At 35.9% G+C, this 13,805-nt stretch overlaps 1 protein-coding gene across 1 annotated transcript in view; it reads left to right on the forward strand.

Annotated features, from left to right (window-relative positions):
* Nucleotides 1-13,805, forward strand: part of EFCAB5 (EF-hand calcium binding domain 5) — a 135,471-nt gene that overhangs the window by 84,266 nt on the left and 37,400 nt on the right. Inside the window, exons 8-10 of the mRNA XM_044675595.1 lie at nt 11,687-11,752; nt 11,874-11,966; nt 12,945-13,159. Coding sequence (XP_044531530.1) covers nt 11,687-11,752; nt 11,874-11,966; nt 12,945-13,159 — 374 coding nt within the window. The remainder of the gene's footprint in view (nt 1-11,686; nt 11,753-11,873; nt 11,967-12,944; nt 13,160-13,805) is intronic.

The raw sequence follows: 13,805 nt of genomic DNA on the forward strand, positions 1-13,805 counted from the left end.
TGGGGGAATTGAGTTTGCTAAATATGCATATTTTTTGTTATGAGTTTTAGAAAGTAAATGCTTGGGGGGCAGCTGGGTAGCTCAGTGGATTAAGAGCCAGGCCTAGAGACGGGAGGTCGTGGGTTCAAATCTGGTATCAGACACTTCCTAGCTGTATGACCCTGGGCAAGTCATTTAACCCCAGTTGCCTAGCCCTTATCACTCTTATGCCTTAGAACCAATACACAGTATTGATTCTAAGACAGAAGGGAAGAGTTTTATAAAAAATAATGAATAAATAAATGTTTGTTAGTTGAAATACAATATGCAAAAAAGTATACCATCTTGCTCTGAGGTCCTACAGCTCCATTAACTCTAAAAAGGATAACCTAGTTTAAAAAGCAGTGGCCATTAAATCTGGCCTCAGACACTTCCTAGCTGTTTGACCTTGGGCAAGTAACTTAACCCCACCTAGTTTTGATTCTAAGACAGAAAGGAAGGGGTAAAAAAAATCAGTGGCCAAGGAGATGGATAATTCAGTTGCATCAGCCTGGAATGGGAAGAAGTCCTGTTGGACTTGGAGTCAGGAAAGATTGACATTAGAATCCCATGTTTTTCTTAGTTATACAAAGTTGAACAAGTCACTTATTGTTCCTTGGTTTCCTTATCTGCAAAATGTAGATACTAATAATTGGGCATTACTTTCCCTAAGACCCTCAATTTAAGTCCAACTTTTGGCACACAATTTCTCAGTGCTTCTAGGTAGCTCTCTGAAATTCTAGGCCACAAAGAGGTGTTGACTTTTGAGTTATTGTTTAGTGTCTACATCCCCAATAATATCCCTATCAGCTCATGTATTCAAGCAGTTGTTTTTCTTCTGTGTTCCTCCTCCCACAGTTCTTCCTCTGAATGTGGCTGGTTTTCTTTCTCATAAGTCCCTCAGCCTTGCTTTGGATCCTTGAATTGCTGCTAGTAGAGAAGTCCGTTATGTTCGATTGTACCACAGTGTATCAGTCTCTGTGTACAACTTTCTTCTGGCTCTGCTCCTTTCACTCTGCATCAATTCCTGGAGGCCATTCCAATTCACATGGAATTCCTCCAGTTCTTTATTCCTTTGAGCACAATATAGTATTCCATCACCAACAGATACCATAATTTGTTCAGCCATTCCCCAATTGAAGGACATCCTCTCATTTTCCAATTTTTTTGCCACCACAAAGAGCTCAGCTATAAATATTTTTGTATAAGTCTTTTTCCTTATTATCTCTCTGGGGTATAATCCAAGCAGTGCTATGGCTGGATCAAAAGGCAGATAGTCTTTTAAAGCCCGTTGAGCACAGTTCCAAATTGCCATCTAGAATGGTTAGATCAGTTCACAACTCCACCAGCAATGCATTAATGTCCCAATTTTGCCACATCCCCTCCAATATTCATTACTCTCCCCTGCTGTCATTTTAGCCAATCTGCTAGGTGAGTGGTAATACCTCAGAGTTTTTTGCTTTGAATTTCTCTAATTATTAGAGATTTAGAACACTTTCTCATGTGCTTATTGATAGTTTTGATTTCTTTATCTGAAAATTGCCTACTCATGCCCCTTGCCCATTTATCAATTGGAGGGTGGCTTTACTTTTTGTACAATTGATTTAGCTCCTTGTATATTTGAGTAATTAGACCTTTGTCTAAGTTTCTTGTTATAAAGATTTTTTCCCCAATTTGTTGCTTCCCTTCTAATTTTGGTAGCATTGGTTTTGTCTGTATAAAAACTTTTAAATTTAATGTCAAATTTATTTATTTTACATTTTGTAATTTTTTCTAACTCTTGCTTGGTTTTAAAATCTTTCCTTTCCCAGAGATCTGACAAGTATACTATTCTGTGCTCACTTAATTTACTTATATTTTCCTTCTTTATATTCAAGTCATTTACCCATTCTGAATTTACCTTGGTATAGCATGTGAGATGTTGATCTAGACCCAGTCTCTCCCATATTGTTTTCCAATTTTCCCAGCAGTTTTTTGTCAAATAGTGGGTTTTTGTCCCAAAAGCTGGGTTTTTGAGTTTATCATAGACTGTCTTGCTGAGGTCGCTTACTCCTAGTCTATTCCACTGATCCTCCCTTCTGTCTCTTTGCCAATACCATATTGTTTTGATGACTATTGCTTTATAGTACAGTTTAAGATCTGATACTGCTAGGCCACCTTCCTTCATATTTTTTTTCATTATTTTCCTTGATATTCTTGGTCTTTTGTTCTTCCAAATGAACTTTGTTATAGTTTTTTATAATTCAGTAAAAAAGTTTTTTGGTAGTTTGATAGGTATAGCACTAAATAAGTAAATTAATTTGGGTAGGATGGTCATTTTTATTATGTTAGCTCATCCTACCCATGAGAACTCAATGTTTTTCCAATTGTTTAGATCTAGTTTTAATTGTGTGGAAAGGGTTTCGTAGTTGTCTTCATATAATTCCTGTATTTGTCTTGGCAGATAGATTCCTAAGTATTTTATATTTTCTAGGGTGATTTTAAGTGGAATTTTTCTTTCTAACTCTTCCTGCTGTGATGTGTTGGAAATATATAGAAATTCTGATGACTTATGTGCATTTATTTTGTATCCTACAACTTTGCTAAAGTTGTTGATTATTTCCACTAACTTTTTAGTTGATTTTCTAGGATTTTTTAAGAAGACCATCATATCATCTGCAAGGAGTGATAGCTTGGTCTCCTCATTGCCTATTTTAATACCTTCAGTTTCTTTTTATTCTCTAATCGCTACTGCTAGTGTTTCCAGTACAATGTTAAATAATAGAGGTGACAATGGACATCCTTATTTCACTCCTGATCTTATTGGGAAGACTTCTAATTTATCCCCATTGCAGATGATGTTTGTTGATGGTTTTAGATATATACCATTTATTATTTTTAGGAAAGGCTCTTCTATTCCTAAACTTTCTAGTGTTTTCAGTAGGAATGGGTGTTGTATTTTGTCATAGGCTTTTTCAGCATCTATTGAAATAATCATATAGTTTTTGTTGGTTTGCTTGTTGATATGGTCAATTATGTGAATGGTTTTCCTTATGTTGAACCATCCTTGCATTCCAGGTATAAATCCCACCTGATTATAATGAATAACCCTCATGATCACTTGCTGGAGTCTTTTTGGTAGTATTCTGTTCAAGATTTTTGCATCTACGTTCATTAAGGAGATTGGTCTGTAGTTTTCTTTCTCTGTTTTTGATCTACATGGCTTTGGGATCAGTACTATATTTGTGTCATAAAAGGAGTTTGGTAAAACTCCTTCTTTGCTTATTATGTCAAATAGTTTGTATAGTATTGGAATTAGTTGTTCTTTGAAGGTTTGATAGAATTCATTTGTGAATCCATCTGGTCCTGGAAATTTTTTCTTAGGGAGTTCTTTGATGGCTTGTTCAATTTCTTTTTCTGATATGTGATTATTTAAGTATTCTATTTCTTCTGTTGTTAATCTAGGCAATTTATATTTTTGTAAATATTCATCCATATTACCTAGACTGCTATATTTATTGCCATATAATCGGGCAAAATAGTTTTTAATGATTGCCTTGATTTCCTCTTCATTAGAGGTGAAGTCTCCCTTTTCATCTTTGATACTGATAATTTGGTTTTCTTCTTTCCTTTTTTTTAAACCTTTAACTTCTGTGTATTGGCTCCTTGGTGGAAGAGTGGTAAGGGTGGACAATGGGGGTCAAGTGACTTGCCCAGGGACACACAGCTGGGAAGTGTCTGAGGCTGGATTTGAACCCAGGACCTCCCGTCTCTAGGCCTGACTCTCAATCCACTGAGCTACTCAGCTGCCCCTCTTCTTTCTTTTTTTAAATTAGATTGAACAGCACTTTGTCAATTTTATTTGTTTTTTCAAAGTACCAATTTCTAGTCTTATTTTTAATTCAATAGTTCTTTTACTTTCAATTTTATAGATTTCTCCTTTGATTTTTTATTATCTCTAATTTAGTTTTTAACTGGGGATTTTTAATTTGTTCCCTTCATAGTTTTTTGATTTGCATGTCCAGTTCACTGATCTTTGCCCTCCCTAATTTGTTAATATATGCACTCAAGGTTATAAATTTTCCCCAGAATACTGCTTTAGCTGCATCCCACAGATATTGGTAGGCTATCTCATCATTGTCATTCTTTTCAATGAGAATATTAGTTATTTCTATGATTTGTTCTTTAACCAACTGATTTTGGAGAATCATATTATTTAATTTCCAATTAGTTTTTGATTTGCCTGTCAATGTGCCCTTACTGATTATTATTTTTATTCCATTATGATCTGAAAAGGTTACATTTGTTATTTCTTCTCTTTTGCATTTGTTTGCCATGTTTCTATGCCCTAATGCATGGTCAATCTTTGTGAATGTACTATGTGCAGCTGAAAAAGAAAGTGTATTCCTTTTTGTCCCTATTTATTTTTCTCCACATGTCTATTAATTCTGATTTTTCTAGCATTTCATTCATCTCTCTTATCTCTTTCTTATTTATTTTTTGGTTTGATTTATCTAGATCTGATAGAGGAATATTTATATCTCCCACTAGTATAGTTTTACTATCTATTTCCTCCTTGAGCTCTGCCAATTTCTCCTTTAGGAATTTGGATGCTATACCATTTGGTGCATACATGTTGAGTACTGTTATTTCCTTATTGTCTATACTGCCTTTTATCAGGATGTAATTACCTTCCGTATCTCTTTTAATCAGATCTATTTTTACTTTGGCTTTGTCAGAAATCATGATTGCCGGGGCATCTGGGTAGCTCAGTGGATTGAGAGTCAGGTCTAGAGACGGGAGGTCCTAGGTTCAAATCTGGCCTCAGACACTTCCCAGCTGTGTGACCCTGGGGAAGTCACTTGACCCCCATTGCCTACCCTTACCACTCTTCTGCCTTGGAGCCAATACACAGTATTGGCTCTAAGACAGAAGTTAAGGGTTTAAAAAAGAAAAAAGAAAGAAATCATGATTGCCACTACTGCCTTCTTTTTCTCAGTTGAAGCCCCAAAATTTTTGCTCCAGCCATTGACCTTAACCTTGTGTATGTCCACCTGCCTCATGTGTGTTTCTTGTAGACAACATATGGTAGGATTTTGTTTTTAAATCCACTCTGCTATTTGCTTCTGTTTTATGGGTGAATTCATCCCATTCACATCCAGAGTTATAATTATCAGCTGTGTATTCCCCAACATTTTGGTATCCTCTCCTAGTTCTACCCCTTCTTCTTAAGCTATTTCGTTTTAAACCAGTGGTTTGTTTAAAATCAGTCCCCGTTGTCCCCTCCCTTGGTTTACTTCCCTTTCCACCCCCTCCCTTTTTATTCCCCTCTTATTATTTTTAAGGCCTAATGAATTTCTTCTCCGCTCTCTTCCCTTCCCTTTATGAACTCCCCACCCCACTGCCCGCCTTGGTTTATCCCTTCTGACTATCTGTAGGGTTAGATAGAATTTGATATGCCAATGGATCTAGCTACTCTTCCCTCTCAGAATTAATTCCACTGAGAGTAAGGTTTAAGTATTTCCTATTAATCCTCTCTTCCTCTCCTTCTTATAATAGTATTCATCCCCTCCCCTTCCCATGCCCTCTTTGTGAGGTATAGATTATCCTATTTTTCTTATTCCTTCAAGTTTCTCTTGGTGCCATCTTCTATTCCCCCTATATACACTCCCCCCTATATCATCTTAGACCATTTAGTACTCCAACCTCTCCTTATGACTAATTCTTCTAATTACTATAATAGTGAGTACATTTTTAGAGTTACTCATAATATTTCTCCATATAAGAATACAAATAATTTGATCTTATTGAAGCCCTTGAAGAAGGAAATTTAAAGATAAGAGTTTTCTTTCTTTCCCCTCTCTTTCTTATTTACCTTTTCATGTTTCTCTTGGTTTTTGTGGTTGGATATCAAACTTTCCATTTAGTCCCAGTCTTTTCTGTGCAAATACTTGGAAATCTTCTATTTTGTTGAATGCCCATACTTTCCCCTGGAAGTATATAGTCAGTTTTGATGGGTAGGTGATTTTTGGTTGTAGACCCATTCTCTTGCCTTTCTAAATATCATGTTCCATACTTTGCAGTCTTGTAGTATGGAGGCTGCCAGATCCTGTGTAATCCTGATTGGTGTTCCTTGATATCTGAATTGTCTCTTTCTGGCTTCTTGTAATAATTTATTCTTAACTTGGAAGCTTTTGAATTTGGCTATTACATTACTGGGGGTTGTCTTCTGAGGATTTAGTGTAGAGGGTGTTCTATGGGCTCTTTCAATGTCTATTTTGCCTTCTTGTTCAAGGACATCAGGGCAGTTTTCTTAGATAATTTCTTGTATTATGATATCTAGATTTCTATTTGTCTCTGATATTTCCAGAAGACCAGTAATTCTCAAGTTGTCTCTTCTAGAGCTGTTTTCTTGATCTGTCATCTTCTCATTGAGATATTTCATGTTTCCTTCTATTTTGTCAGTCTTTTGATTTTGCTTTATTAATTCTTGCTGTCTTGTGAGATCATTGGCTTCTACTTGCCCAATTCTAGCCTTTAAAGACTGGTTTTCAGCTATAATCTTTCGGTTTTCCTTTTCGGTTTGGTCTATCTGGCTCTTCATGGCTTCCAGCTGGTTATTTCTGGTCTTCAATTTGCTTATCATTTCATTTGATTTCTGAACCTCAATTTCCAATCGCAAAATTTTGCTTTTTAAATTACCATTCTCTTTTTGAACCATTTCCCACTTTTCTTGCCAGATCTCTTCCATCTTTCTTATGATCTCAGATTTGAACTCTTCAAGAACTTGTGACCAATTTATATTTTTTTGGGAAAGTTTGGATGTCTTTAATTATTTGTCCTCCTCTGCTTTCTGTTTTTTTCTGTGCAAAAGTTATCAAGTGTTAAGAGTTTTTTTCTTTGTCTTTTTGGTGGTTATTTCTTGGGCCTTGCTTGTCATCATTATGCTTTCTCAGCCAGAAGTCTGAGTGAGGGAGGCAGACTCTCTGTGTATAGAGCTAAGGAGCAGTTTTTCCTTGAGGCTACTTTGTGAGTCTCCTGGCTTCCACTGTCTGCTAGGCCTCTGCTGTCTGCGGCCCCTCTCAGCTTCACTACTGTGCCCAAGGTGTGCTCTCCCCAGCCTCCTGGGGTCTCTAGTCTAGCTGTTCTCAGGGTCAAGCCCCTAGTGGTCCTAGTCAGCTGCCCAGAGGCCAGAAATTAGCCCATGCTTCCTCTTCCACCTGAGGTTCTCCCCTGAGTCTCAGCATGCTGAGCTACTTCCACTGTCTGCTGCCTCTCTCAGCTCCACTCTTGGGCCCAAGGTCTGAGCTCTCTAGTCTCCTGGGGTCTCAAGTCTTGCTGCTCTCAGGGACAAGCTCCTGGTGGTCCCAGTTAGCTTCCAATGAGCTAGATTTTGCGCCCCCACTCACTCTAACTCTGGTGTGCAGCCTCTGACTCTGGTACTGTGGTGGGGTGGGGGAGGGTTGATCAGCTCACATTTTGATGGGAGCTATTTACCCCACACCTTATAGCGTGGAAATGCCCAAATCCCATATACCTTCAATACTGCACCCTATTGTGGGGTCCCTTCTTTCAACTGGATTTGTTTTTTTTTTTGTCCTTTGGAGGTATGCTGGTGGTCATTTGTGAGGAGAATTAAATGCCCTGTTCTACTCTGAAGCCATCTTCGAGGTGTCGACTTTTATTGAGAAAGGGAATTATCTTTGCTATTAAAATAACAGATATATTTCCTAATCTTACCCAATAGAAGTGTGACCTGCTCCTATTATTACTATATAACCTTCTTCTGTCTGGGCCTCAGTTTCTTCAGCCATAAAATGGAGTTAATAATGCTTAACCTCTCCTTACCTTAAAGGAATGAAGATAATGTAAGTAGTGACTGATATTGGAATTATCATTAATAATCACAGTTATTGAGTGGCCCATTGATGTTGGCTTTGTAGTCATAGGCTACACATGGAAAGATAACTCTTTAAGAAGGTTTTCAAGGCACCATAGATAATGAAGCATTATTAATATTAAATCTATATGCTCCAAAGGTTTAAATTAAAACCATCCAAATTTTAAAAGGAAAAGCTAAATGAGTTGCAGATGTAAATAGAGAATAAAATAATAATAGTGGAGGACTTTAATTCCCCCCCTCCTCAAAATTAGATAAACCTAACAAAAAAAAAAAAGAAGAAAGAAGTCAAGGGAGATGAATAGAATCTTAGTTAAGTTAAATATGATAGATATCTGAGGAGGAATAGGCATTCTTCTCAGTGGTGCATTGTATCTTTACAAAAATTCACCACAAATTATGGTGCAAAAACATTATAGTTAAATTAAAAAAGCAGAAACATTAAATATATCCTTTTCAGACCATAATGCAATAAAATTGTATATAATAAGGGACTATGGAAACACAAAGTAAAAATTAATTGGAGACTAAATAATTTAATCTTAAAGAATGAGTGGGTGAAAGAACAACTCACAGAAACAATTAATAATTTCATTAAAGGGAATGATAATAATGAGATAATATACCAAAACCTGTGGGATACAGCAAAAGCAGTAATTAGAGGAAAATGTATGTCTCTAAATGCTTATGTTAATAAAATGGACAATGAAGATTCTAATGAATTAGGAATACAATTTTGAAAAACAAGAAAAGAACAAGTTAAAACTCTAAATATCAAATTTGAAATAATTAAAGTAAAAGGTGAGATCAATAAAATCGAATGTGAGAAAATCTTTGAATTAATAAATAAATTTAAGGAGTTGGTTTTATGGGGGAAGTTAGCAAAACAGATAAACTATTGGTTAATATGATTTTTAAAGAGAAAAAAGAAAACCTAATTACTAACATTAAAGATGAAACAGATGGATATGCCATGAATGAAAATAAAATTAAAGTGATTTTTAGGAATTACTTTAATCAATTATATGCAAACAAATTTAACAATGTGAATGAAATGGAAGAATATCTACCAAAAATAAATAAACTACCTAGGCTACCAGAAAATGAAATAGAATATCTAAACAAACCGATTTTAGAAAAAGAAATTGAACAGATCATGAATGAATTTCCTTTTTAAAAAAAGTCTCAGGACCAGATGAATTCAGAAGTGAATTCTATCAAACATTCAAAAAACAACCAATTCCAATATTTAAAAAATTTTTAAAAATACAGATAAAGAAGGTATCACTAAAAAGAAGGAGTTCACTAAACTCCTTTTGTGAAACAAATATGGTGCTGATACCAGGAAGAGCAAAAACAGAGAAAGAAAATTATAGACCAATTTCACTGATTAACATGGATGCGAAAAATATAAATAAAATACTAAGTACATGACTACAACAAATATATCACAAAGACTGACCAAACAGTATTTATACCAGGAATGCAGAGATGGTTAATATAAGGAAAACTTGCCAACATAATTGATTATATTAATAACAAAAGTAAAAAATATGATAATATCAATAGATGCAGAAAAACTTTTGACAAAATACAACATATTCTTGTTAAAAACACTGGAAACATAGTATAAATGAATTTTTTCTTAAAATTATATGAAGCAGGGGCAGCTGGGTAGCTCAGTGGAATGAGAGTCAGGCCTAGAGACAGGAGCTCCTAGGTTCAAACCCGGCCTCAGCCACTTCCCAGCTGTGTGACCCTGGGCAAGTCACTTGACCCCCATTGCCCACCCTTACCAATCTTCCACCTATGAGACAATACACCGAAGTACAAGGGTTTAAAAAAAAATTATATGAAGCAACTACCTGAGACCATGAGCAAATATTATTTGTAACAGGGAAAAGCTTTCCATAAGATCAAAAGTAAAACAATTATCACCATTATTATTTAACATAGTATCAGAAATGCTAACAATAAAAGGAGCAAACAAAATTGAAGGAATCAGGATGAGAAAAGAGATAATAAAATGATCTCTTTTTGCAGATGGTATGATGAGGTATGTGGAAGATCCTAGAGCCGCATTGGTAAACCTATGGCATGTGCACCAGAGGGAGCTGTTCCCTTCCCCCTCTCCACACACACACCTGAGGACATTTCTCTCATCACCTACCCCTCTGCCCAACAGCCCAATGGGAGCACGTCCTCCCTCCCCTGTCTGGGGTAAGGAGAGTGGGAGCTTACACACAGCATGAGGATTGCAGTTTGGGCACTTGGCCTCTAAAAGATTTGCCATCACTGTCCTAGAGATTCAATTAAAAAGTTAGTTGAAACTACCAATAATTTTAGCAAAGTATCAGGATATAAAATAAACTCACATAAATATCAGCATTTTTATATGTTACTAACAAAGTCCTGTAAGAAATAAATAGAAAGGGATATTCCATCTAAAATAACTATAGCTAAAAGAAAATATGGGGGAGTATACCTTCCAAAACAAACCCAGGACCTACACAAGCATAATTACAAAACACTTTTTTTTTTTTAATTTTAAACCCTTAACTTCTGTGTATTGACTTATAGGTGGAAGATTGGTAAGGGTAGGCAATGGGGGTCAAGTGACTTGCCCAGGGTCACACAGCTGGGAAGTGTCTGAGGCCGGATTTGAACCTAGGACCTCCCGTCTCTAGGCCTGGCTCTCAGTCCACTGAGCTACCCAGCTGCCCCACAAAACACTTTTTACACAAATAAATTCATATCTTAATAATTGGAACAATATTAATTTTTCATGGATGGACAGATGTAAAAAATAAAATGAATATATAATGATAACCTAAAAAATATTATGGTTTTTATAAAGTTTATTAGTAGTCTCTAGAAAATAAAACCATGTGCCATGCAAGCTTAGGCAGTTTAAAAAGTGCACTGTTACCTGCTGCTATAGGAAGTCAAGAGAGGAAGAGGAATGCCAGCCCCTCAGTTTTATCTCCTTGTCTACATCAACACATAATGACAGGAAGTCAGTGGGCTCATGGGAAATGTAGTTCAAGGACCCCAAAATTTCCAATAATATGATGAGCCAATATAATTAAAATGACAATCCTACATAATCTATTTATCAATGCCATCGCAATCAGATTACCAAAAAAATTATCTTAATAAGTTAGAAAAAATAATAACAAAACTCGTTTGGGAGAAAAGAATAGCAAAAGAATTAATAGGAAAAAATGTAAAGGAAGTCTTGAGTACCAGACTTTAAACTGTATTATAAGGCAATAATTATCAAAACTATCTAGTACTGGTTGAGAAACAGAAAGGTAATTTAATGGAATGGGAGAGCATAAAATAAACAGTAGTAAAAGATTATAGTAACCTTGTAATTGACAAAAGCATAAATCCAGGATTTGGGAATAAGAAATATATATTTGGTAAAAATTGCTGGGACAACTAGAAAGTAGTTTAGCAGAAACTAGATATAGACCAATATCCTGCACCATAACCTGAGGTAAGATCAAAATGGATACATGTTCTATACATAAAGGGAGACATCATAAATAAATTAGAACAAGAAAGATATTATCTATCAGAGTTATGAATTGGGAATTTTTGAGTAAATGAGATATGGAGAGTTTTTTGAGATGTAAAATAGATCATTTTTAGTACATTCAATTAAAAAGATTTTGTACAAATAAAACAAATGTTGCCAATATTAGAAGGAAAGCAGAAATTTTGGGGGAAATTTTAACTTTCAAGGCAACCAATTAATTGGTGGTTTCTTTTTACAAATTTCAGAAAGTGGAGAAAAAGATTCAAACTGTGAGCCCCAGACCCAGCTAATAGATGGGAAGCCATGGTCAGGTGACTCTGCCTTTAATTTTCTCTTCCTTTTTCATTTTGCACACATTACAATGGATGACAAAGATATTGAGTAAGTGAAGCTATTGACATGTCCCTGTTCTCATCTTCTGTGTTCTTCCAGGTGATCTCTTAACTTCTGACCTGAGTATAACATATATGAAATATGGAGAAAATATGAGGGCTCTTTTAGTCTCCGATGATCCCAGGTTCTTAGGTAAATGATGACAATGAGCCCAGAATGGATGCCAGCTCAATGGATGGGTGGGGTAGTAGACTAAATGATTATTGAATGAGCCCATTCCATCCCTCTTCACTTTCTTCCTCCATAAGTAATAAAAACAAAGTCTTGGCATCCTTTTCTTTTCACTTGATTGTTACTGATGGTGTTTAAGGTCGGGACCTATTACTCTCAAAATATTAAAAGAGTTCAAATATGGTCTCAAACACTTCCTAGCTGTGTGACTGTGGGCAAGTCATGTAACCCCATTTGCCTAGCCTTTGCCCTTCTGTCCTAGAGGTATTACTAAGACAGAAAGTTAAAATATATATATATATATATATATATATATATATATATTTTAAAAGGGAAGAGATTGGAGAAGTCATTACACTGGTCAAATGCTTTGGGAACTTTTTGTGCATGTTTGTGTTTGGTAGAGGCAGCATAGCAGAGTTAATAGAGAGTCAGTGACAGAGTCAGGGAAGAGTTGAGTTCCAGTCCTGCCTCTAATACCTTGGGCCAGACTCATACCCTCTTAGTATTCTAGGCGACTCTCTAGTCACTCAAAAAAGCATATGATAATAATGAGCACTTACTAGAACTTTAAGGTTTAGAAAGCACTTAGTTAAGCACTTAACTATATACTGGGAACCATGTTCAGTGCCAGGGTACAAGAAAGATGATGAAAAAGCCATCCTTGCTGTCAAGGACCTCCCAGAGAAGATGCTAACCTACATTGAAAGGGTTTCCTCACATAGATGTTCCCTATATTAATGAGGTCACAGGTCCAACTTCTCTCAAATGAGATGACATCAAACCATAAGGCTCCATAAAGATGGTAGGATTACTGTTATTATTAGCCTTCCTATTCTTGAGTATATGACAAGATAGAATTCAGTACTTGCCTGCATTCTGCTCGTACTTTGGGGAATTTTCCTTCTGACCACTTTGCTTCTGCTTCCTGCTAACCAGCGTTGCGTCCAATAATCCTCAATCTTAAGAGACAAGAAAAATCCAGGATCAGGAGTGCCTTCTCACAGCGCTACCTCAACCTACCACAGTTTGTTCAGCTCCTGGATACATTTGTGGGTGATGGCATCCCCTTGGATATTATGAAGAAATTCACCGTCTTTTTTAAGAAGAATTATATGGAGACAGAGGATGACAAAATAAATAACTTGGAAAAGGTGAGTGTCATGATAAAAGAGATGGGAGAGGCCAAGTTTTTGAGGAAATAAACAACCGCCTAGTCCTAGGTCTTGCTAGCTTTCATGTCTCCATTTTTTTTTGTCATTTTACCTGCTTTCCCTCCCAGGTTTTGTTATTTTATTTCTACAAGTGTTCAATTCAACAGTTTCCTTCTCTTTTTCCTTCAAGTCCTTTCTTTCTGTCTTGCCTTTTTTTTTTTTTTGCAAGATATTACCTTTATAAGGGCATGTATAATTTATAGGGTATGTCATTAGTGATCATGGAATTTTCCCTTGAAACACTAATCAAGTTATTTTCAATCTGACATATTTGTAAGCAACTAGAAATAGTTAAAATATTTAACCCTAGTTTTGGGTAGACAGTATTATATCCTCTGTGATGTAAGGGGCAGTTATACTAGGTCTATGTTAGTTAAAAGAAAAAAAGTAGTTAAGGAGGGCATATGACAAATATGAGTTGGAGGGATGGGGGAGAGAGAGGATGAGAAATTATTTGGAAATACACTGGCATAAAAGTCAAAATTCACTAACTACATTTAAAAAGATCTTCTTCAAAATACCAAGTCAAAGAAACATTGTATTGGTTTTCAAGGCAAAATATTGGTAAGAGCTAGGCAATTGGGGT

Source organism: Gracilinanus agilis, chromosome 4, assembly GCF_016433145.1.
Source record: "Gracilinanus agilis isolate LMUSP501 chromosome 4, AgileGrace, whole genome shotgun sequence".
Taxonomy (NCBI): Eukaryota; Metazoa; Chordata; class Mammalia; order Didelphimorphia; family Didelphidae; genus Gracilinanus; species Gracilinanus agilis.